Here is a 26,808-nt window from a genome sequence, read left to right as displayed (position 1 = left end):
ATGGGAGGATCAACAAGATTGCATGGTATGCAAGGTGTGGGAACCGACAATGTTGACCCTAGTATGGGAACGAGTGCAGGGGGTAGCAATCTTGTGAAGCCACTTCCTTACGATAATCTAACACCTATGGGTAAGGCTAAGGATAATAAGGAAGGGGGAGCTGCAGTGAAATTTTGACACATTCAGTGGGGCAAAAGCCAGGCTCAAGGCTCTTACCTTTTTACATCAGTTTGATGCTGCTTTTTCTGGTGGCAATTACATTGAGTCCTCGAAAGTGAGAAAAGTCGTGACTTTTCTCAAGGGCAATGCATTACAGTGGTGGTCCACTCTTCTCTTGCAGGGCATAGCACCATCTACTTGAGTACAATTTAAACAAGTGTTCTCTTCCGTGTGGCTCACATCTACATTTGAGGTGGATGTAATGACAGCGTGGCATAAGTTGGATGCATCGAAGTGTGAGAATCTTAAAATTATAACAAGAAGTTTTGGGAAGCTTTACCCCCAGTTACTTCTTATCGTGCAGTGCCACTGTCTGAGCAGGTTGAGAAGTATTATTGTGGGTTGCCCAAGGAAGTGCGTGACTATTGCATTAAGACCGGAGTAACAAATATGTCGCAAATGATAGAGAATGCCACGACAGCAAATGCGTTATTCACTAGGGTTTCAATTGGATTTAAGGGCAGCAAAAGCACTGGCAACACTGGCAAGAAGACCCTTTGCATTCTTAACTTTATCTTCATTGTCACCCCCAACAATCAAGTCATCCACATAGATGGTGATGATGACCACAATCCCTGTATCACTTTTTTGCACATAGAGTGAATGATCAACATATGCCATGTGAAAGACAATGGTGATAAGATACTGTGTAATCTTATCATGAAGTGCTCTTGGTGCCTGCCTCAAGCCATTCAAGGCTTTACGTAGCCTACATACATAACCTGAGTGACTTAAATCCTCATAACCAGGGGACTTCTTCTTGTAACTCACCATGTAAGAATGTATACTTTACATGATGCAAAACCCAACCTCTTAATGCAGCCAACTATAATAACAGCTCTCACGATTGTTGCCATCTTGGTAATAGGGTTGAAAGTCTTCTTGTAACTCACCATGTAAGAATGTATACTTTACATGATGCAAAACCCAACCTCTTAATGCAGCCAACTATAATAACAGCTCTCACGATTGTTGCCATCTTGGTAATAGGGTTGAATGTCTCCTCATAATACCATAGGTTTTAGCATAACCTTTGTCAAATCTTTGGCAACCAATCTCGCCTTTTACCAATTAATGCTTCCATCTAAGTTGTGCTTCACTTTATAGACCCACTTATATCCAATAACCTTTTTACCTTAGGCAAAGGTACCGATTCCCATACCTCCCACATAACCTTTTCGAAGTATGCATAATGGTGAGCTACATAACCATCATACGTCAATCTTTGAAAAGGGTTTTTGACCCTACCTGACTTGCATGGTCCTAGATCTATCCTTGGTGTCCTTATGGATACCTTAGCCTTCCTTGCACCAGGCGTCCGAATAGCTGGAATCCTAAACTCATCAAGGCTCTGCTCTGAGCCACTAGACTCTCCACATCAATATATGAATGCCTTGCTGAAATGTCATGCATACCAAGAGACTCATCAACCTTCTCTTTATCTTTATGTGATGCATACCAAGAGACTCATCAACCTTCTCTTTATCTTTATGTGATGCACTTGTTGAACCTACATGACTAATTTTCTGACATATCCTGCCACTCTATGGTCTATCAACATACCCACTACTAGAGGACTCTCTCGGTCTACTCAATGACTATGATTGTTCCTAACCTGTATTTTGTGTAACCACTTGATCTTGTGCATCAACCCTAATCGAGTTTTTTATAGTAGGATACCAATTGCTCATCTCATCCACAGATAACATCCCTGCTCACCCTCATCTCACGTGTAATAGGGTTATAACATCTGAACTCCTTTTGCTCAAGGGAGTAACCAATGAACACACATTTTTCAGCCTTTGGATCCAACTTACTGCGCAGCTCATCAAGAATGTATACATATGAAATGTATCCAAACACTTTCAAGTGTGATTAATTTAGTTTTTTTCCAGTATACTTCTCCTCTAAAGTCACACCATGCACTATTGCCACCGCTAGTGGGGGTCCTATTCATAATGTAAATTGTAGTTGCACAACTACTTCAACCCAATAATAGTGAGGCAAGCTCTTCTCAATCATTAATAATAGTGAGGCAAGCTCTTCTCAATCATTAATAATGGTGAGGCATGCTCTTCTCAACAATCAATGTATGAGCAACTACAGTTGCACAATTGCTTCAGCCCAATAATCGTGAGGCATGCTCTTCTCAACCATCAATGCACGAGTAACCTTTACAATGTGCCGATTCTTCCTCTCAACAACACCATTTTGCTGCGGACTATACCTGTATGTGAATTGTCTCTGAATTCCATGCTTTCTCAAATACTCATTCACTGAACTCATTAGAGAAGTACTCTCCCCCTCCATCTGATCTTAGGCACTCATTGAACTCATTGGAGAAGTATTCTCCCCCTCCATTTGATTTTAGGCACTTAACGTGCAAACTTGTTTGCTTTTCAGCCAACATTCTGAAATTTTGAAATTGAGTAAAACACTTCACTTTTCTCGTTCATGGAATAGACCCACACCTTCCTTGTGTGCTCATCAATGAAAGATATATAGTAATGACATCCTCTGCCGTCTTTGTCAGTCCCCATACATTTGAGTGCACCACACATTAAGTGCTCTCTTACTTACATTCGTGCCATGTGAAAATACATTCTTTGTTTTCTTTCTAAATTGACATGATTCACATACCGTTATTCTCTCCATTCACCTTAAACTTTGGCAAACCTTTAACAATTTTTGAATTCTGCAGACTTGAATCGTTGCTCATTCACATGACCAATATGTTTGTGCCAGATATCTATATCGGCTATAACATCTACACCTTATGCAAACATAGTAGCTTTTACCTCAGGTATACTTACATCCAAAGTAAATATTATGCCCACTCTTTTTCCCTTTTGTAACCAAATGACATTTGGTTAAAGTCTTGAAGATAGCAGCCCTCTCAAGGTTAAAGCGTTGAAGTCCTTGACATACCAAAGGGCATTTGTTGAAGTCCTCAACATAGCAACCCTCTGGGTTAAAGCGTACCTGCAAACCCTGCTCAATAATTTGCCCAATAGAAACTAAATTCTTTGTTATGTTAGGCACATGAAGTACATCAACCAAGTACCTCATCTTGCCATCCTCCATAAACCGATGGCACATTCCCAATGTGAGCAAGAGGATGAGCCGTGTCATCCCCCGTCTCTACATAACCTCGTTTTTCTAGATTTTTAGTATCTCTAAACCACTCACCATGACAGGTCATGTGGTTAGAGGCTCCCAAACATACATCATCATTTGTAGATACATGTACGCAACACTGAATTCAACATCTATCTACAAACGATGATGCTACATAACAAGAAAATGCTCACATCTATCTTCAACCTGCTTGCTTGAAGATGCATAATTGCTTTGACACAACTTGCCACTTCTTATGTCCCTCTACTTCTTGTGACATTTTGCTACAAAGTGACGTGGTTTACCACAATACAAGTAATTCTTTGAACTTGAACCCAATTGATGTATTTGCTAATTGTCTTGGCCTCTTTGGCTCCCCCTGCCTTGAGACTGGCCTCTTCCACCTATGTGTGTTTATTGCTGCTTTGCAAATCATTGGATTGTTGTTGTTCATAATTCTGATTTCCAAAACAGCCACCACATTGGCCTCAAGACTACGACCTCTACCTCTACCTTAATTTGAGTAGAAGGGCTATTCTGAAGTGTTTTTGCTTTGCTTCACCCAAATACTTCTCTTTTACGATTAACATAGACACCAAATCTTGAAAATTAGGAACATTCTCTCTTAGAGAAATAGAGATAGTGAATGGTTTATATTCTTTGCCAAGCCCATTCAATCAAATGCTCACCAAGTTATCGTCTTCTATTGAGACATTAAATAGATCCAAGAGATTCAACAATATCCTTGATATTTAATGGATACTCATTGATGAACGTGTTCTTCTTCTCCATGATATGCAGCTCTTATTTTAGCTACAACTTCCTTATCTTTGTGTTAGTTTGAAACATCCTCATCAGGTTTTGCCATGTAACTGCTAGAGTGTTACCATCCTGTATATGCCCTATCATAGTGTTTTTCACACTGATTGAAAGCTAATATATGACTTTCCTTGCACCCTGGTTCTAGTTTTGAACACCTTTATCTTTGCTGGAGTAGACTCCACAATCTATATATCACAGCACATGACCAAAGTACACATACATACACCCACAATCAGCAATACATGTGCAATCACTATTTGCACACCCAAAATACAATGCTGCACGTGTACTTTGGTCACAACACATAACTAAAGTACATATACATACACCCACAATTAGCAATACATGTGCAATCACTATTTGCACACCTAAAACACACTGCTACACTGTAATAACCAAAGTTTGGATAGAGAGTTCTAAATGAGAACTTCTCAAAAGTGCCCAAAACACCTTGTAGTAGCTAAACGGGGACCGAAACGTGCTCGAAACACAAATCTCATTGTAAAAGTGAAGCACAAATTGCTGTACAAAGTAGCACCTTACAGGTATCTCTATACCTATGAAGACAACTCCTCAATCGGAGACATGTAGCTCTCACAGGTACCTAGGGGGTGTCGTACCAAAACAAGAAGGGAAAGAGATGATGATGCTTTTACTCGTGTACCGCTTCCTTTGCCTTCGTAGCCTTCGTAGCTTCCTTTACTTGCAGTTCAGCTCCTTAACCTGAACCAAGCTCTGATACCATGAAAAGATTGGGGGAGGAGAGAGAGCTTGAGCTCTTGTAAGCACACACATACTCACACGACACTAGATAAGACACACATAAAGATGGAAGGCTGAAATCTTCTTCTCCTTGTTGCTCTCAAAAGAGGTTAACAAAAGATAAGTGAAACCAACATAAGTACTAGAGTAATATGTACAAGCAATCCATAATGTGAACACGCTAAGTAGGTGAGCTTGCAAGATAAGTATGCCATAACTCAGTTGGACTAGGTAGGTGAGTTGGCAAGATAAGTATGCCATAACTTGATTGGACTAGATAAGTGTAGTAGTCCAGTTGTAGAATCACTGGCGAAGGTCCGTCGTGTGGCAGCTACCAAATGTGCCAATGTGTAAAGGTTGAATGATCACCCAAGCATATCATGAGTGTCGGCTAATATTGAGTTTGACACCTCAACAAAGGTTTGGTAGGGCTCAATTATATTTTCATCTCTGAAGAGAGGTATGCTGGCAACAAAATAATAAAGGCATTTGGGGTGACCAACCAACTGCAAGTTGCTCACAACTTGGATGGAAGTGGATCATACGTTAGGGCACACATTATTGTAGAAAGAACCATGAACAACTAGTAAATGGTCTCATTTACCACTTAGAAAAACACACGCCTACATATTTTTTTTCTCTAGCATGTGTGTTAAGTAGGATCTAAATCAGCCTTAGGAGAACTAGTGGAAGGCTAGATTGCAAGTACTGTGTGGAGTATATCAATGTACTTTTTTTTCTCTAGCATGTGTGTTAAGTAGGATCTTAATCAGCCTTAGGAGAACTAGTGGAAGGCTAGATTGCAAGTACTGTGTGGAGTATATCAATGTACTTTTGAGTATGTCATCACTTATACTTTGGGCATGACCCTTTGTGGGCATTGTGACTCTTAGATAACAAAACACCACTTATACTTTGGGCATGACTCTCAGACTTAATTGGTGAACCAAACACCGCTTATACTTTGGGCACGATCCTTGGTGGGCATTGTGACTCTCAAACTTAATTTGTGAACCAAACACCACACACTAAATGATAGGGTATGTTTCACACTTGGTTTGAGAGTTTTTTCTTAGACAGTAAGAGGAAACCAATAGTGACACTAGTCAATGGAAGTTGATATTTTGCAAGGCACCATGGCTTAGATGGATTTTGGAGAATGGGAGCGCTACAACAAGAACATTCTGATAATGAGAATTGCACGGCCATTGCAAAGAACCCAATTTTTCATGCTTGAATGAACACATTGAGATATGGTTTCGCTTTGTGCGAGTTGAGAGGTCAAGTTGGGTCTACTACTTGATGAAAGAGAATTGTGCTGATATGTTCACGAAGAGATCAATTACAACGGCATCTTTATCGAAACAAGTATTCAACTCCATGTTTTGTTAGCTCTTTGTGCTAGAGGGGAAGGCAAGCTAACCATCCAAAAGTTGAAATCATAAGTGGGTCGTTGTTGTGGAGAGGCCCCCAAGTCTTTATGAGGAGGACCAAAAGATACATTCTCTCAAGTTTAGCTAAGAGGCTTTACACATCTATATTCGTTGGAATTAGGCCTAGGGACTCCTTGTCCACGCGTTTGGATGTGCAAGATGCAATGGGAATCCCGAGATTCGTTGGAATTAGGCCTAGGGACTCCTTGTCCAGGCGTTAGATGCAATGGATGTGCAAGATGCAATGGGAATCCCGAGACTCCCATTGCATCTTGCAATGTATAGCCGGGTGAAACTACAATGTGTAAAGGCCCTAATTTTCAAACTTAAGGCACAGCAGCCACACATGAACTTTCAATCACATCACCAACCTAAGCAACCTCATGGCTATGGTAATGGGCATGCAGACCATGCCCGCGTTACATCGCAGCCCACCAAAGTATCCACCTTACAAGGGAGCAGGTGTGAGGTGCATGGCAGGGACTGATGTGGCCTACCAGCTGGACGATGGGCTCAGCCCGTTCATCCTGCCGTTTCCCCCAGCACCCGTCCAGTTCCCCCGCAAGAACTTGAACCGAAAATTTGCAGTCCTCCTCATGCGCTCTGCATATGACGCCGCAGACGACCTCGACTTCGTTGCAATGGACAAGTTCCAAGTGAGGGTAAGCAAGCCAAACTCACTCTTGTGCACGCACGTGTGTTCGTTTTGTTGTGTGTGCGCGCGTGTTGGCGAGAGAGAGAGAGAGAGGCGATTCTTTAGACATCAAACCACATATGATCCATATGATGGCACCGAAGTGCAGGGAACTCGAGATCTCTTGATTAGGAGCCCGATGCTTAAACAACTCTGCCAGCATGATTGATCCATGCATCCATCCATCCATTATGCATGATGGCATGTAATAGAAAAGAAAGACTACTTAGCTGGTATTGAGAATAGTTTGTTTGTGTGTGAACCACCTCTCACAGGGTATGAATAATATCTAGATATTTGTGTGTACTATGTATGACATAAGCAATGATGTTAGGAGGTGAACCTTTGTAACCTTTAATAGTATGTTTGTGTGTGAACCACCTCTTAGAGGGGTATGAATAATATCTAGATATTTGTGCATACTATGACATAAGCAATGATGTAAGGAGGTGAACCTTTGTAACCTATAAAGGTACTTGTACTTTATCGAATCATAAAGCAACTATCAGTTGTGTACTTCGCTCTCTCTTGTTTGTCATCTCTCTCCTCTCTCTCTCTCTCTCTAACTAGGAGGGGACTCGAAATGACAGACCAATACTTCAAATACTACACAGAGTATGAAAACACAACGGAAGAACCATAAATAATATGATAACACCGCACTAAGCCGGACGGCCGGCTCTCCTAGGAACTTCTTTATTGAGAGAGAAGCTTTTATAATAAACCAAGGTGCGGGTGCATACAACACCGGATTTTCCAACAAAGCATTAGCAAATCTCTTGCCAGATATCTATCCAGTGCCAAGATAAAAACACAGCACCAAAAGCCATCCGAAAACTGTCTCAAAGCAGTCCCATGAATCAACTCATAAATAGTCCATAAAACAGCCCCAAACTCCATGCCAAAATAGCCCCAAAACAGAGCCTCAAATAAGCCCCAATAGATCTCTCAAAACTGTCCTAGATTCCTCCAAAACAATCCCAAAAACAACCCCAAATCTGCCCATATCAAGGCCATAATTGATGGCAGCTATCACACGTGTGGATACGGCTGCCGTACGGTTACTGTGCTGCTGCTATATAGCAAGCTCTTGAGGGAGAAAGAATTGACGGCTGTTGTACCAGTTGTACGGCCAGCTTACAAGGGAGATGGAGAGATGCTGTACGGCCAATGCAAGAAGAGAGAGAAAAAGATGCTCTCAGTTCTAGGAGAGATGAGCGCTTCATGATAAAAACAGCCCCACCTTCCTTTCTTTAATAGAATCAACCAGCTCTAAAATAGCTTTTCCTTTTTGTTCAAAATAGCCGAACTCGCCCAAAAATATCAACTTTATGGTTTTCCCAAGCTTGTTGGCCAAGTTTGCTCTAGGCGCCTCCTTCTGTCCACATAAACATGTCCAAAATAATGATGAGTCCAGTCAGATTTTAATAATGTGTGAACACACTGACTTATATAAACCTCATAAGTCACGTTGATGAATAAAATCCCATGCTACTCATGTACTGGAGCCGTCTTTTAGGCCAAATTTTGCCAGTAAATGCTCCAGCTTTCTTTTGGGAAAAATCCTCGTTCACACCTGGATTGTGTTCAGTGTGAAACACTGGTTAAGACTGGTGAAGGGATCAAATGGTGACACTGTGTGTGTGTGTGTGTGTGTGTGTGTGTGTGTGTGTCTCTCTCTCTCTCTCTCTCTGTCCAATGCCATAGCTATGTATTTCTTTAAGCCTCCATAGCCAAATGCAGTCCTCTCCCCCTTCTACCATCATTTGGTATCAGAGCATGATAAGCTTGCTTGTACGTTGATGTCTACAGCTCATCGCGTGCAGTTGCCTAGTCAGCGTCATTGTCTACTGCTGTCAACAGCCGCTTGGTGCCTCTCAACTTTGCCACCCACCCACACTGTGTTGTTGTCTTTTCGCCAGCACCACACCTGTCTCATTGCTACCACCAGCACACTTTGCCGCCTTGCCCCGTGTGCTGCCCACCAGTTTGCATAGCGTGGCCGCCACTTGGTGGCCCTCTTCCCAATTGTTGGAGAATGCACAGGCGGAAGCATAAACAAGACAATAGAGAGAGTAGAGAGAGCTTGTGGACAAGATCACCTTTTATATTAGCTTGAATGTTTACAATGGCAATTGCCTAGCAAGAGAATGTTGAACTTGTGCAAGGGATTGGATAAAAAGTGAGCAATGGGGAGGACTCGTTATATAGGGAATATATGACCTGGCCGACTGCTCTAAGTACAACCAGTTGAGCCGAGGACAAAGTAGCACCCATAGCCAGTAACTGGTCATGGATAACCTTGGCCTTCGTTAGAAACGATTGCATGGAATTGCCTTCAGGGAATAACAAACCGTAGAGTTGCCCTTGCAAGATAACTGCCCTCATTGACGAATCTCGAGCAAAGAGATCCTCCAATTTAGACCATACTTGATGAGCACTGGTGAGAGTTTGCATGGCTGGTGAGACCTCCTCTGTGATGGTCCGCACAAGCACTGAATGCGCCTTCGAATCCCGATTCTCCTAGTCTTGTAATTCTGCAACGAATTCATCCTCTTGATCCCGAGTCCACCTCCTAGAGACGCTTTGGCTTCCTCTCAGTGCCATGAACAATATCCCACAAACTCTTGTGGATAAATCAGATCTGCATCTGAAGCTTCCAATGGGCATAGTTGGGTCCTTTCAACTTGTCATCCTTGTTCGTACAGGGGGGAGCCATATCCACAGCAACAAGAAACACAGATCTTAGCTCTCAAAGACTTCTCTCAAGTGCTTTCCAACGAAGCGAGGCTCCAGAACCAATCAGCCCCCTCTCAAACCTGAGAGAGAAGGAGGCTGGACAGTAGCAAAACAGTCCAAGAAACCACCGGGAACCTCCTACCGGAAGGGTAGGGACTCGTGGAGGAAGAAGGAGATGTACAGCCACTTGTCTGGCAACTCCACATGCAAGAAGCTCACCTCAACTGATGCAGAAAACAGAAAACGCAGCCAAGGATTCCACAACTTGCTTTTGAAGTACAAAATGCAGCCAGTAGGGCTGGCGGACAGCAACAAGAGGGCTGGCTTGACTAGAAAACGCAGCAAGGCAAGAAAACGCAGCCACTGAATGGGACTGATCTGCAGCCAGGAGGAGCTATGGCAGAAAACGCAAGGCACATAAGAGAAGGCGGGCATATTTGCAGTAGATGGCGCAGTCTGAACAACCTAAGCGAGTGATACCATATTGGAGAATGCACAGGCGGAAGCATAAACAAGATGAGATAGAGAGTAGAGAGAGCTTGTGGACAAGATCACCTTTTATATTAGGTTGAAGCTTTACAATGGCAATTGGCTAGCAAGAGAATGTTGAACTTGTGCAAGGGATTGGATAAAAAGTGAGCAATGGGGAGGACTCCTTATATAGTGAATATATGATTTGGCCAATTGCTCTAAAACAGGCCGACCAGCTCATGACAAACTACACAAGGAGAAAATACATAAAACACCCTAAAATAGGTATAACCCCAAAACACTGATATGCATAATTCTAACACCAATGGCCACTTCAAGAAGGACTGGTAGTCCTATGTAAGGTTATGGTTGAACCAGCCCACAAAGGAAGAAGCGCAGACGCTTACCTCGTGAACAAGCGAGTCACATCATCAACAACTCAGCACTTAGCACCTGTACGGAGCAACCACACACTTGGATCAAAAAGAAAAGAAGAGGACACTGGTGTTGAACAAGCGGCATAGTAACTAAGGGGAAGCCTCCACGAAAATCTACCTGCAACACATTCAAATAGAAGATACAAAGCATTCATTAGAGAAATGTTGGGGCTTTTTAAAATTATGCAAATCCAGCTTAATTAGAGCATTAATCCCAAATCTTTCATCTTTTTTCAAAATGAAAAACCCTAATTTTTTGGAAGCCCTAATTTTTTGGGCATTATTTGTGTAGGATTAGATACTGACATTGGATACATTCTCTGTTAAGAACTTCTCTCATAGCATATAATGGCTTTCCACATGTTCATTGAAAAATTCAATGGGGAGAGTTTCCACACCTGGAAGCTGAAGCTTAGTCTAATGAGAGAAAGCTTTTGCCTGATTTCATTGAAGGGGAAGAGAAGATGCCTGAGGATGAAGATGCATAACAAAAAGCATGGAAGCTTAGTGATCAAAGAGCCTTTGGTCTCATAGCCTTTGGTCTCTCGGATAATTTCATACACCATGTAGCAGATCTGTCAACTTCCAAAGATGCCAATGAGGAGCTCAGGCAAGAAACTCCAAGATAAAGTTCTATGGACTCACAATGCAACCACATGAGAGCTTTTGATGCTCATGTGAACAAAATGCAGTCTCTAATTGTAACCGATCGGGACCAGGACAGAAACACTTCAAATATGCAAACAGAGGATAAACACAACAGGAACCCACAAACATATAACTAGATAGCACACTGGGCTGGAACGGTTGGCCCCGTAGGAACAATAGAAGCTTTACAAGAACTCAAGGCGGGGGTTTAAACACAACAAGAAGCCACAAAAATATAACTAGATAGCACATTGAGCCGGCCTTCCGTAGCAACTTCTTTACTCAAGGCGAGGGTGCACTCTTGTACTAGATTTTCCACAGTATAGTGAGCAACCTTCCACAAGCATAAACAAGTCTCAGGCCTGGCTCTCTTCCCAAAACCAAAGACAAAACAGTCCCAAAATCAGCCCAAAGCTGTCTTCAAATCAGCCCCAAAACAATCCTAGAACTGTCTCAAAACAGCCGTGTAGGCGACCAGCTGTAGACAGATACTTTAGGGCTGTGACCACCACCTTGAAGGCGGCTAGAAGAGAGAGAGAAACCAGGAGCTGTACGGTCAGTTCTGTCACACATGTGGCTGTACGGCTATTGTACTGTTGACGCACCCTAGGAGAGCAAACTGCAGGCGGAAAAACCACAGCTGTACGGCCAACTGTAGTACGGCCTCTTCTGTGGATGGCAGGCTGAGGACAGCCAGTAGTAAAGAGGGCAGCATTGCTGCTGTACGGCCAGCCTTGCAAGCGGATGCTGCTGTACGGCCAGCGTCTCTGCAACAAACAACAAAAGAAGAGAGAGAGAGTCAAAAAGCTGCTGCCCGCCTGTGCTCTGTATGCAAGAGAGAGTATTCGGCTGCAAATCGGCATGTGAACTTGAGCGCTTGCATCATAAAGGACAGCCCTTCCTCCTTTTAATAGAGTTGACTAGCTTCTTTTTAGCTGTGCTTTTTTTTCCCTTTTTGCCAAGAGTGGCCTTGGCTGCCCAAAATATTTGCTTTTTATGCTTTTCCCAACTTGTTGGCCAAGCCTGGCCCTAGGCACCTCTTTTTGTCCTAGGGTTCATGCCCAAATAAATATATGTCCGGCCGGCCTTTAATGATGTATGAACACATAAACTTATAAACCATTTAAGTCACTTAAATGACCGTGATACTCATGCTGTGTGGCCATCTTTTAGGCCAATCCTCGCCAGTGAATGCTTCGGCTTCCTTGTGTGGAAAATCCTTGTTCTCACCTTGGTTCTGTTCTGTGTGTGGGCTTGCCCCAAAACACTGATCAAAGCTGGTGAAGGGACCAAATGGTGACACTAATGAACCAGCTTGCAGGACTTAAAAGCAAATGTGGAAGAAGACGTGGCCCTAGAAGTATTAATAAAGTCAATGCCCGAAGAGCACTATGGCAACCTCATAAACACATTGAAGAACCTGCCCAATCTCACGATGGAAGGGGTCATAGCGTTCTTCAAGAAAGAAAAGAAGCACATAAACAAAGAAGCAAGGTGGACAACTCCTCCTTCACAAAGAAGAACTTCAAAGGTATAAAGTGTTGCCTTTGTGTGGTAGGAACAATCTGATAAAGTTGCACAATGCAGAAGCAAAACATAGGAGAGAGGGAGAGAGGCAGATAGAGAGACATCGGACAATGAACATCTTTATTATGTAGCAATAGGCAATGGCAATACCAGCCAACATATGGGTGAATAGCATAAGTGCATGTGAATGGAATGAATTGGATTCAATGATCAACAAGTGAGGTCCACTGCTGTCCTTGCTGCAAAAGATCATACCAAACACCACCAGCCGCTGCATAAAATACTCTAAGAAGCAAAAAACACAGCCACGAAGGCTTGCACCTTGACGCCGTGCGGTTAACGCAAGGGCCAGAGCACCGCTCCAGGCAAAACACTGATGAAGAAGAGGCTCTTGATGAAGAAAAAATGCCACCAGCAATAGAATGTAGCACCACAAACCTTCCCCCCCCCCCCCCCCCCCCCCCCTTCCCCTTCCTCTTGCACCTGGACTCCGTGAGGAAATGCAGGGCAGGAGCAATAGGAGATGAAAACACTGATCAAGAAGGGAGTGCAGGAGAAGAAAACGCAGCCATTGTTGAAAACGCAGCAACGTCTTCATCCGCCAAAAAACACAGAAGAGGGAGCAAAACGTACGTGGAGGCAGCAGAAACCTAGGCGACTGATACCATGATAAAGTTGCACAATGCGGAAGCAAAACATAGGAGAGAGGGAGAGAGGCAGATAGAGAGAGACATTAGACAATGAACATCTTTATTTATGTAGCAATAGGCTTTACAATGGCAATACCAGCCAGCAGATGGGTGAAGAGCATAAGTGCTTGTGAATGGAATGAATTGGATTCAATGATCAACAAGTGAGGAGGGAAGAGCTTTATATAGGGAGGTAATGAACTGGCCGACTGCCCATGAACCTGGCCAACTAGCAGCCCACGACTAGCATAAATCAGAAAATACAAGCGTGTCCAATAAAAGATCCCACACAACACATTGAGATACACAAATTCTAACACAATCATGCAAAGTGCTATTCAAAGAAACCATGCAAACATTGTGGGGAAAACAACCACAATGAAAAGAACAGCTTTCATAAAAATGCAGTTGGCAATATCATTGAGGAGACAGAGCTTTCCATTGAGGAGGCAAAATTTTCCACCTTGGTTTCAATCTCTTGTATATCACATACTCTGCATACTCATAGCTCTCGAGTCTCGACACTCTTCCATAAATGTTGCCTCTCTGCCAGCCTTAATCTGGAGTCTGTGTGACAAACCACTTCTCTGGCCCATGGAAATCTTAGGCATGTGTGATGTGAATTCAAAGGTATTTTGCATCTGAATAGACGTATCTGCCGTCACTATGAGGAATTGGTCTTGGTACAAGCTTATTCTAGAAGGGAGAGTCTCTGGATGTATTCATGTCCTCTAAATATATATCTGCTGAATGTCGTCTCTAATTACTTTATTCAGGTCCTGCCTTGGTAGTGCATGGGGCTGACCCAACTACTCAAAAGGTGGCATTGCATCTTGGAGAGGCCATGTGTTGTAATCATCTCGTTGCTTTGGCATACCAACAGATCATTGTCTTCATCCTCCTGCACATTCTGTGCCATAGTCTCATCATTCGCTTCATCCTCATCTGGCTCCCCAACAATGGGAGGAACAATAGAGCCTATCTATGTCTCTGATTTGTGAAAGCCAATGTACTTATCATGTATGTATGTGTACTCATTCTTCATCTTTGTTAGCATATGCAAGTTTGCACTAATTGTCAGCTGTTTGGATTCCAAGAAGGCTCCTCTTCTTGGTATGTATATGGCTGAAAGTCCTCCATGAACACTGTAAGAAGGAAAGCACACACTTGGCTTAAGATCCGGATGGCAAGATTTTGTAGCTCCGGTGTTTCAGCCCCATAATTTTTCCACTAAGTAACTGCACCAACTTGAAATCTGCAGGATAGGTGCAAAATCGTAATGGATTTTACGCATGAAAAATTTCAGATCTGCCATAAGCACTATGCAAATGATAAGTTTCAGATTTTCCATAAGCACTATCAAACATCATTCCATCTACACATGCCCTCCTTGCTGTGGTAATTTTTAAGTTGGTCCGAGGATCTAATAGGTCAACTGAGCAAGGTATGAAGCTTCAGCTCATGTTACTTTCCAATGTTAATGGCTCTTTCTTTTTTCAATTCTGTTACTTTGCAGTTTTGGAAGCTTAGACAAAGTGAAGTGGAGCCCTATACTCTTCAGTACAGTCCTCTGAAAGTCAAGTATGGCGACCTTACTGACCCTGTCTGTGCTCTTCTCCCAGTCTTATTAAGTGTTGAATAGTTTGGAATTTATTAAAGTACTTAAGTGCTTAATCAAATTTTGACACCTCTCATTATAATCTACAAGTGCCTGTATATGGAACTCCCCACTAGGTATGAGCATGCTAGTAGGCAAGAAATAAGGACATTTCCTCCTCGAAGAACTGTACAAACGCGTACCCCCGGCAGTATCTTCTGGCCAAAATCTGTGCCTGACACCAATGTAGATCAAGCAGTGCAGGTTGAAGCAAAGGAAACATAAGTTGGTTGAAGGGAGAGTGTGAGATAGATGCAGAAAGGAAATTAGCAAAGTTCTACACAAAGCACGGGAAATGTGCCGAAAGGTGCCCTAAGGCAGGACCAAAGTGATCGTAAAAGGTCCCTTTATTGCTCAAAATGAGTAAAAAGGTGCCGGCCAACTTTGGACTGACAATCTAGACCTCCATTTACAAAAGCAAAGCTAGTGTGTGACTAGTAGACCTTCCCTAATTCAAGTTGTGCTGAGGAATCATAGTTGTGGTTTGTCTTGAGGTTTTGGTGTAGAATCTAGATGGCTAGGTGGGTGCCCATCAACCACACTTGATGACCATGGGCAAGCACCCTTGTGAAACCTTTCCACCATTGTGTGCTGCCACCTTCCCTTGATGGTGCGGCAATGCAATCTCTTTCACATGTAACTTCCGGAGGGCCCAAGGGTTTTGCAAAATACTTGACCATTAATGCAATTAAACACTGAAATTGGTGACAGCCTTAAAAAACCACTTAATTCCACAAAACTGTAAAAGAGAGATGTGCACATCTGACACCACATAGAGGCCAGAAAAATATCATGTACAAGCTTTGAGTGCCTTATTCTCCCCACGGGAGATGCCACATTATCCATAGACAAATGCATAACATAGCCCAAAACGAGGCAACCATAAAATTCAGCCAGTACACAAGTTGTAGAGATGCCTAGCCAACACTATAATCCATATACCTCCGTGTGGGTACTGATTCTTCCCCAAAAACCACGGGTCTTCATGCAATAGAGCTGGTATAGTAGGTACAACTCTCCATTCAGCCGGTACAGCCCTCCATTCAGCCGGTACAGCAACTACATGGGTTGGTACAGAAAATACAGGGGTTGGTGCAGCTAGTACAATGGCTGGTACAGTCGGTACATGTCACCAATTGGCTGACCATTTGGTCCATCTCCAGTTTTTGTCTCTCGTTCACTTGAGGCCAGGCCAGTGTCTCACGTGAAGAGGCCAGTTTTCTTGCTTGACATGGACGGGAGCCAGACTGGTGCCACCCGTGTGTTAGCAGGGTGGTGTCGTATGGACGGGAGCCAGACTAGTGCCACCCGTGTATGACCTGGACTGTGTTCGACCCATGGGATTGTCACGCCATGGAAGAGCCAGTATTCGTGCCGTGTCTTACCTATGGGACTGTCACTCCATAGGGAGGCTCGTGCCTGGAACTGTGTCTTATCTATGGGACTGTCACTCCATAGGAAGACCAGGTTTTATATTTTACGTCGTGCCATTTTTGTGCCAACAGATATTTTGTACTTGTTCCATGAACGGAAGATATGTCCATGTTACTATTTGCACATGCACACATGTTCTGCATGTTTGAAACTGTTTTCGCATGACTTGTATTTTTGTGTTTGCTTGCTTGACGTGTTACTTACTGAGTGGGGACGCCTGCCAGTGAGTCGTGAAGTCTGCTCTGTCTTCTGACGAGTTTTGGTGCATGTGAACAGGTGGTAAGTATATTGCACATGTTAATTTAATACCTTAATCTCTAACCTTTTGATTTATAAGGTCATTTTTTCACACTCACTTAAAAGTGGGCACCCCCTTTGGGCACCCACTTAGGGGCCAAGGTGGGGAGCCCCACTTAAGTGTGTGTGGGAGTGGGCATGGTCACCTACCACACCCCTTTGGAACTGGCCACCCACATGCAAGCGTGGGGGGCCAGCCAAATCACTAGTCCTATTACTCCCTTTCCAACCTTAATAAAAGAAAGCCATTACTTCCATCGAATGCATGTTGGCGATCATCTCTTTGTTTTTATTTTTTTTACAAACGGCGCCATCTTCACGGCGGTTGTATTCGCTCAGGCGGCTGCTTCTCCCTCATCCAACCGGCGGCTGTACTCTCTGCACTGCAAGCAAGCGCAGGCTGTGTACTCTCTCTCCGAGGCGGCTACATCTCCCCAGGCTACAGGCAGTTGTTCTGGTCTAGGTGGCTGCGAAAGTTATTCTCAGGCGGCTGTTCACCCTGCACTACAGGCGGCAGTATTTCCAGCAAGCGGCAGCACCTGTTCTCCTAGCAGGCTGCGCTGCCCTTCTCTTTTGCAGGCAGTCGTGGGCCATCTCCAGAAGGCTCTGCACCCCATCATTAGGTGGCTGCGCCAGTCATCCAGTAGGCTGTCCACTGCACAATAGGCGGCTGTGCAGGTTGCAGCCAGGTGACTGTGTACAGCAACCAGGCGCCCCTTCTCATCTTCTCAGGCGGCTATACCCTCATCAGGTGAATGCACTTGACCACAGCTGGCGACTGCGCGTGCCGCTCATCCCATACAGACTGCTGTGCCTCGGTGTTTCTCTCAAGTAACTGCACACATGGGTATTGGACTTCCTTCTGTCATCCACAAGTAAGTGAATTTTCAGATTTAAATGAAGTACTTTGTGTTAAATCTGATAAGGGATTCATTCCCCACGATAACACCGGTTCGGTGCCGGGTAGTCCAAGCTCTATTGGAGAACCTCGGTCCAAAGGTGCTGAGATCGGGAGAGCCTGGCGTTAGTATGAGAGCGCCTGTTTGTGTGTGGTCTCGGAACACCAGTGAGATGCTCTCCGCGGAGTCTAGTGAAAGCACAGGACCGTAGAGACTGGACCACGCTAGTGGTCGTTCTACTTCGAACTTCTACTTCAAACGACGACTTCGAGCCTATTTGTTTGGTACTGTATTCATATGTACATGGACATCATCTGGTTCTTGGAACCCATGGAGCATTGTATTTGTTAAATACTCCCAATAAATATATCATATATTGAGGGGGGGGTCGGCCCGTTCCGGCCCCAGTGCTGGTGTCCATCTTTCCATTTCATTTCATTTCAATTCAAGTTGTATTAAGTTGTCCATTTCAAATTGTGGTTTTAAAGTTGTGCTATTACGCGTGTGGGTGTCCAACGGAGTCTTCCCACTTGACGGGATCGGTTTCATTGGTATCAGAGCACGGTTGTTTCCCTCTTCCTAGTGGGGAAACGAACCTGTGTACTGGACACCCCGCTTTTAGCACACTTAAACACAATGGACAGCCAAGGCAACCCTTTGGAAGTGCCGAATTCGAGGGGTCCATCTAGTGCTTCTCGTGGGTCTGATGCTCTGCGAGGAAGGCACAAGCCCCTTGAAAGGGTAAATGATAGTGAATCAACGGGTCAACTGTCTCCAGGAAAGACAGTTATGCTTGAACAAGAGCCTGATGCAATGAGGGCTGAAATGGAACATATGAGAAAACTTTTGCAGGCACAAGAGTAAGAGTTAAAATTTCTGCATGAAGATCCCCATGTGCAAAGTGCCATTGAAGCTAGGAAGGCTGATGCAATGGTAGATGTAACTTTTGAGTCTATGGCGCGGGAAGTGGGCAAGAAGCCAAGGGAGTTGGCACTTGCCTACCTCCTCCGCAAAGGTGATATCAAAGAGGGGGACGACGGAGAGTTGAAATTCAGAAATCCACCTCGTTTGAAGCATGGAAATCCCGCATCTCAAAGGCTGAAATCTTTTATGCAAAAGGAAGAGGTGACAGTCACCTCTCGACATGCATCTTCTCCACAAGGCACAAAGCCTGACAGATATATGTATGCTAGTGCTCACGGAGGGCATGAAAGTCACATGCATTCAAGACATGTATCTCATGGTGACAGGTCTGCTTCTAGAAGAATTTTGCCTTCTGAACTGTCTCATGGAGAGACAAATTTTTATGCAAGAAAGGCACATGCATCTGAGTTTCAAGTTCGTGGAGCACATGCCACCGTGCCTCATGAAACTTCTATGACGGCCCATAGAGCCCATGCAGATAGGGCTGCCCCGTTGGATAAGGGGAAAAGAAAAAGAGAAGACCATGAGCCTCATGCCAGGAAGCTCAAGGAATTTAAAGCAGGTGACAAATCTGTCAAGTTTGATGTCTTTCATGGAGAACATGATGCTTCTAAAGTGTTAGCATTTGTGGCACAGTTCGACATTGCTTTTAGCGATGAGGACTTCACCGAAAAGTCAAAAGTACGCCATGCTAGCATGTTTTTGAAAGGGACTGCTGCTCATTGGTGGATCACTGAAAAGATCACCAAGGATCCCATTTGCACCTGGGAGGAATTTAAGGATAGATTCTATGCTCAGTTTTTGCCACCAAATGTGGAGCAAACTCTCACTCAAAAGTGGGACAGGCTGGAGCAAAGAGATAATGAAAGCATGCAACAGTATGTCAACAAGTTTTGGAAAGTGTTGCTGGAAGTAACTCCCTTTATGCAAATCACTGAGGATGAAAGAAAGAGGAAGTTTCGCTCCGGACTGCAACCAGCATATCGTTCGGGCATTGAATTGCACCCGATACTTTGCAACAGCTCACAGCTTCTGCTCTTGCTACGGAGCAATTGGTGCTCAAGATTAAACAGGATCAAGGAGGTTCAAAGGGGAAAGACAAGGCTGTCCCAAATCTGCAAAAGGGTGGACAGCCACCTAAAAAGAACTTCCGGGAGACCTACAAGGGTGGTAAAGCTGAAAATAACACATCTAAAGATCAGGGCCCAAGGAAGAACAAATTCGGCTTAACCCCGGAGGAAAGAGAGCAATATGCCAAGGATGGAAAATGCTTTTCTTGTGGTAGCAAAGACCACATGTTTCGACAATGCCCAGACCGCAAACCTAAGCACGAGGACAAGCAGACCAAGGCTAATGTACATGCAGTTCCTGATGTGCAAGGAAATACAAGTCATGATGCAAAAGAGCGGATGGTTTGCAAGGCTTGGGGGCAAATCAAGGACCAGCCCGCCTTATTCATGTTTGATGACTGTGCAACTGATAACTTCATCTCTATGCAAATGGCAGCTGCATTGGGTATTGAGGTTTTGAACATGGGACCTCAGATTGAAGCCGAAGCTGTATTTATTGGTAAAGAGGTGCAGGTTACCCCATTGATAGGGAAGTTGCGCATACATATCCAGGGCTACCTTGATAATGAACATTTCCTAGTTGCTCCACTAAATGGATGTGATGTATTGTTGGGCAAGCCGTGGCACCATAGGCTTGAGCCCCGCAAAGACTACAAGTCCAATATGATTTCTTTTATGCATAAAGGCTGCATGCATTTTATTGATGCTGGCAAAGAAGGGGATTCCATCCCACTTGTATCACACATCCAAATTAATAAAGCAATCAAAAAGAGTCTTTCTGCGTACTTGGTTTTTGTGCGTAATAGCCTTGTGCCAAATCATCAAAATGTGGATGCTATGTCTAATGATAAGCTGAATTTTCTTTATGCATTCAATGACTGCTTTGCTGATACTTTGCCAGGAGAATTACCTCCCCAAAGGTCCGAAGATCACCGCATAGATCTTGTGCCAGGTAGTTCTTCATCCAACAAACCCGCATACCGAGTGAGTGCTGCATAGCAAGAAGAGATCATGAAGCAGGTAAACGAGCTTTTAGAGAAAGGTTTGGTTCAGCCCAGTTCGTCACCTTACTGCTCTCCTGTGCTTCTTGTTCAAAAGAAGGACGGATCATTCCGTATGTGTATGGACTACAGAGCTTTAAACAAGCTTACCATCAAGAACCGATTCCCAATTCCGTGAATTGATGATATTTTGGATAAGCTTGATGGCTCGGCTTGTTTCAGCCGACTTGATTTGAAGAGTGGTTATCACCAGATACGAGTGGTGCCACAAGATGTCCATAAAACTGCATTCAGGACAGCCTTCGGATTATATGAATTTTTGGTAATGCCTTTTGGTCTCACCAATGCTCCTGCTACTTTTAATCGTATGATGGATAGGATATTCCGACCCCATCGTAAATTTACAGGAGTATTCTTTGATGATATCTTGGTTTTCTCCAAGAATGAGCAGGAACACAGAACTCATTTGGTCACAGCGTTCGAAGAGTTGCGGCAGCATAAACTTTTCATTAATGCCAAGAAAAGTGAGTTTTTCCTTTCAGAGATTCATTATTTGGGACACATTGTATCCAAGGATGGAGTTACAATGGACCCTGCAAAGATAGAGACCATTCGGAATTGGCCCGAATTGTAAAACGTACATCAAGTACGTAGTTTTCTGGGATTATGTTCGTATTACAGGCATTTCATAAGGCATTTTGCTATGATAGCCACTCCTCTACATGATCTCACAAAGAAGAAAATCACTTTCAAATGGATACCTTGGCTGCCAGGTTGGCATTGATATCTCTCTCCCCTGAGCAGCAGCTTGCTTCGCTTCTTCTGAGTATTCGGAAGAAGCTTCTATATTGGATCTTGGCGAGGCTATCCGTTGCAGGCAGAGCGGTGGTGGCGAACCAGGTACTGGTTGCCACCATGTGGTACATCACCTCGTGCTGGGCCTTTTCTCGGGCTTGTATTGGCCAGGTACAACGTTTGATCCGGAACTTCTTGTGGTAGGCCTAATTGATCCAGCTATATAGAGCTGTGCCTGTTGGGCACGTTGATTGTCAGAGGACTCCAACCCGGTGGTGAGCCTTGGAAGGATTTCCAAGGCTGGATTTCCTCTTGGCCTGGATTTCAGCCCACACTCCAAGCCTTGGAGGCCCGTGGCCGCAGAGTACTAGATGGATCCTCACAAAGATGCGAGCTTGTGGTTTTAGTCCTGCCTTTGAGGACAGATTCACAACCAGTCTACTTCGTGCTTGGGATCATCTCAGGCCAGCCCTCAGATAGATTGTTCCAGTGGCCTCAGTGAAGCAGCTTCAGTAGCCTTATATCTGGAACCCCTTGATCCGTTTACCCAGTGGCCACATGCTAGGGGCCCGACCGCACATATCCTGGGGTGCCTTGAGCATGGGACCAACCAGGTCTCTTGGAGATTGGGTTGCACACAGGCAGTTACCTCAGGAGTAGGAGAGAGGCCTGACAGGGATCCGGGGTAGAGACAGGCCTGAGCATCGACATTGACTCAGCTATTCCTCCGGAGTGGCTGACTCCTATTCCAGACCCGATACTGCCAATGTGGCTAGGCGTGTTCACCAGACACGATATCCTGGTGGCGGTCTATGGAGCATATGAGGACAGTGGTCTGCTCACTTTTTCTATTGGATTACATGGCAGATTAGAGAGATCAGAGCACCCCTTGGAGGATTTCAGAGGTTGCACCTTGCAAAGGGTGAGGGTGATTGGTTTTCGAGCACGTGCATGGCACATAGATCCAGCACCGGCCAAGGTGGCCATGGAGAGATTTTGGCGGTTATGGATTTGGGAGTGCCGACCTCTCACGTGGTTGCAGTGGGACCTTGGAGAGTGGACGTGGCATGATCCCACAGATCGGGTGGAGAGTCTAGATGCCCCTTTCTTTGCATATACAGCGCGGCTCGGCCGTAGGATTTAGATGTCAGAGATAGATGGCACACCGGCACAGCAGCAGCACACTGGCAGTCTCAGGGCCTATCACAGTGCTTCCTTTCAGATTTCTGGAAGAGGCTTTGGGACAGCTTTCAGCCGAGGAAGATCACTCTCTTCCTCTGGTTGATAGCACACAGGACTCTGGCAGTTGGAGGTCGGTCAGGAGCTTGCTCGAGGTGCGGCCACCCCCAGGAGTCTCAGTGACATTGCCTTTGGGATTGCCCGAAGGCTCAGTAGATTTGGCAGCAGATTCTCCGCATCTTTGCTATGGACAGGGCATCGACCTAGATTCTCCGCATCTTTGCTATGGACAGGGTACTGTTGCTTGGGCCATCGAGGCTAGAGTGGTCAGGACTTACGAGGAGGATGGGGGAGGCCATGTCCTTTAGGTCTCCCACCATCGTATTGTAGTAGTACCAGTCACAGCCCCACCTGCAGGTGTCTAGCGACGAGGCTCATGCCAGCGCTGGGTGGTTTGTAGTAGCATAGCAGCCTGGCACATCTGGGGTGCTAGATGTAGCGAGGCTATCGAGGGTACCCACACTTTGCTGGTTGAGACCATCAAGAGCATATGGCTCGACATCATTCACACCCTCAGCGGTCAGTGGGGGAAGCTGTAGGGAGGTTCTGACCTCATGCGGAAGTGGCGGGAAGCCTTCTTGAGACTTTGTAGGCTTGGCCCTTTCCTCACAGATAGAGGCGGCAACCCCATTTGGCACTACATACCACCTGTATGGTTGTTTCCCCCCCTCCCCCTATATGAGATAGCCTTCTCCTCAGAGCGGCCAGCCGGAGGAGGAGCATCTCTCCCCTTTATGATCACTTGTTTCCCGCCCTTATATGAGGCGAGTTTGTATTTAGTCCTTCATGGTTGTACTTAGCCCTTTGTGGCTGTTTTCTCTTTAACTAATTGAAGGATCTTTTTCCCGGGAGAAAAAAAGTCGTTCCATGAAGTCTTTTTCAGTATTCAGCATTTGTAGTAGACAGTAGAAGTTATGTAAGGGGGCAGAGGTAAACTCCTCCGGGGCTGACCAAGGGCCCAACCATGTACAGACAGTCATGTCACCTTTTTTTACCATATAAAAATACAAGAAAACCTTGATACCAATCTCTCTCTTCTTCTCTCTCCTCTATTTTAATCATGTTTAATTAGCAGCAATGTTCTTAATCATGCTTAGTACTGTGGATCAGTACAGCAAGGCTTCAGCGCATGCAACACTTCATGGAATAGAGCTGGTACAACCGGTACAACCCTCCATTCAGCCGGTACAAGAAGTATATGGGTTGGTACAACAGATACAGGGGCTGGTGCAGCCGGTACAGTGGCTGGTACAGCCAGTATAGGGGCTGGTGCAGCTGGCACAGTGGCTAATATAGCAGTTACATCGGTTGGTATAGCAGGTACAAGGACTGGTGCAGCCCGGTACAGCCAGTATAGGGGCTGGTATCTGAAATCCTCCAAGGGGGGCTCTGATCTCTCTAATCTGCCGTGGGGACCAATAGAGAAAGTGAGCAAACCACAACCCTTATCCACTCCATGGATTGCCAATAGAATATGTCGGGTTTGGGATAGATTCTAGACCTATCTCCAAGAGGGAGATGAGATACCCAACAATGACCAAGACAGGGCCCTTTTATAGGCCCCATGTGACTCTTGTGACTTGTCCAACTAAGCTTCTTCTGGACCTTTGCCAGAGCCTACTAATGCCCTAAATCTAGTGTTTTATTTGCTGCAAATCAGGGATTTAGCATGGGATTAGCATGTCCATGTGCATGCACATGACAAAACCACACGACTTGTGCTAGTTGATCTGAGTTCTGGAGGCTAAGCAGAAAGTCTTAATGGCAAGGGAAAATCTTTGAAGGTTCCCCTCCTCTCCTAAGAGGTAGGCCGCTGTTTCATCTCCTCTTGGGATCTGATGGAGAGACGTAGACCTTGGAGCCTTGTCTCCTGTGCGGATAGAAAACTACTCATCGCCTCTCTGCTACAAAGAGGAAGAGGAAAGGGGTGAAGGGGAATCCTTGTTTGATTGACATGGAAATCGGAAACCTATCCCCCTTGGTCCCTTGGATGAGGACCGGGCTATGAGCTACCAAATAAAGGGCGGAGACACCTGTGAGCCATTCCGCTGGAAAGCCCATCCTAAGCATGGTTCCCTTCAAGAAAGCCCAATCGACTCTGTCATATGCTTCTCAAAGTCCAGAAGAAGAACTGCCATGTCCTCCATAATACGAAGCCTGGCGGAAGCTGTTGCCTCCCCGAAGGTGAAGGTATTATCCAAGATGCTCCTATCCTGGATGAAGCCGGTTTGGGTGCCATGAATCAGGTCGGGGAGATGAGGCTGCAGGCATTAGCTAATGGCTTTGGCGAGGATTTTGTAAGCATTGCCTAAGAGGGTGATGGGGCACCACTGACGAATCTCCAAATGGTCTCTACCCTCCTTCGGAATCAAGTGAATCAGCCCCTGAGAGAGTCTCTGGCATGTGTCCTAAGGCCATGATCTCACTACAGGCGGCATGAAACCCTTTCCGTGATATCCCAGTGGTGGAGAAAGAGAGAGGCCGGTAAGCCATCCTCGCCTGGACACTTATCCCGTGGAAGGGCACCAAGTGATTCTCGCAGCTCAAGAGGGCAGGGGGGACCACCTCCTGTGTATGCTGCCAAACTCTCCCCCCTCGTTGGGGCATGCGGGCATCAGCTAAAAGAAGATCCCAAAAAAAACCTGTGGCTATGGCCCGAACTTGGGGGTGATTTGCCTCAATGTTATCTTTTGGGCCCCTCAACCTCTGAATCTCGTCCTACGATGGTGAGGGCTTGTAGTTTTAAAGAAATCACGGGTGACCCTATCCCTTGCCTATGTCCAAAAGGGGGCCCTGACATGGCACCGATATTCCACTCTCTGCTCCTTGATCGCACGGATCTCCATGCGGGGGGCCTCCAAGTGGGACTCCACCCATGGGCGGTCTGTGGTTTGCTCCTGAAGCCGCTGTTGGGAGGCTAGTCCCTTGTGGAGAGTAGTCTGATAACGTGGTGCCTGGGAGAATACCAATCAAACCACCTCTGCTTCACGCCCACTCATCCACATAAAATCTGTCAATGCGCGAGAGGTTCGGGCCTTGTATCCTTTGGTTTGATCTGGAGAAGTAAAGGCTCCTCGGTGTATGGCCAAACTCTAGTAAGTGCCAGGATCCTTGCCCTCAGCGAGAGGACTAGCTTCTCCTAGGCCGTATACTCTCTTCCTGTGATAGTATCCAGGCCTCCTCCCATCTTGTCCTCTGGGGCCTCCAACATGTTAAAGTCTCTACTTGAGCACCAAAAATCTGCCTGAGGAAGTGCCAGTCGCACCTAGGTCCAGAACTCAGTCTCTGCCCTTCCACCCTGTTGGGCACATAAATGTTGAGGAAGCCCACACGGTCTTCTCCAACCATGACTATAATCCACGGCACCCTTCCTTGCACAATGGTGCCTAAGTCTAGCACCGATGGAAGCAATTGTTCATTGATCGAGATTCAAACCCCTCCCTTGTTCCCCTTAGGGCCGAAGGCAAGGGAGAGAGAGTATGGTTGTGTCCAAGCAAGATCTTCCTGCATTTGCGGGTGTGCCCTGTTGAGAGGTGATGTTCCTGCAGGAACAAGAGATCGACTGGGCCTCCTACACAGGCTCTTTGAAGCTCTTGAAGGACGCCCCTTGGGCGATGGAAGCGGGGTTCCCCATCTCGTGAACATTCCAAGAGACGATCCGCATAACTAAGGATGGGAGGAGTGAGATCTGCTCAAGACACCCTCGCTACAGAGGGTCTTCGAGGTTGGTTTGGAGGGGGAATAATCACAATCAGGCTGGGGCCAGATGCGGACCAAGTGATCCCTGATCCTGTCGCTCCACTTTGCTCTGGCCTTGCGGTATGTCTGCTCTGTGTTCCATCCGTCACAGTAAAGGAAACGCAAGAAAGGCCTCAAAGGAAGAGTGACACCCACGTGGAGGAACACATACAATATCATCTCCAAGCTCGGGGCA

At 45.4% G+C, this 26,808-nt stretch overlaps 1 protein-coding gene across 4 annotated transcripts in view; it reads left to right on the top strand.

Moving 5' to 3' along the window:
• Positions 1-6,649: 6,649 nt before the first annotated feature.
• Positions 6,650-26,808, top strand: part of LOC147611468 (uncharacterized) — a 61,784-nt gene continuing 41,625 nt past the window's right edge. The window contains exons 1-2 of one of the 4 annotated variants that reach the window (XM_086784553.1): positions 6,650-7,015; positions 15,075-15,161. In XM_086784553.1, the coding sequence (XP_086640679.1) occupies positions 6,737-7,015; positions 15,075-15,161 (366 nt within the window). In that variant the 5' untranslated portion in view covers positions 6,650-6,736. The remainder of the gene's footprint in view (positions 7,016-15,074; positions 15,162-26,808) is intronic. The other 3 variants (XM_086784554.1, XM_086784551.1, XM_086784552.1) reach the window with 3 other exon arrangements.

This window comes from Cibotium barometz, chromosome 47 (assembly GCF_041138505.1).
Source record: "Cibotium barometz isolate CiBa-2024 chromosome 47, ASM4113850v1, whole genome shotgun sequence".
Classification (NCBI taxonomy): Eukaryota; Viridiplantae; Streptophyta; class Polypodiopsida; order Cyatheales; family Cibotiaceae; genus Cibotium; species Cibotium barometz.
The sequence above is the reverse complement of the archived record's forward strand: the minus strand, read 5'-3'. Positions and strand labels throughout refer to the sequence as shown.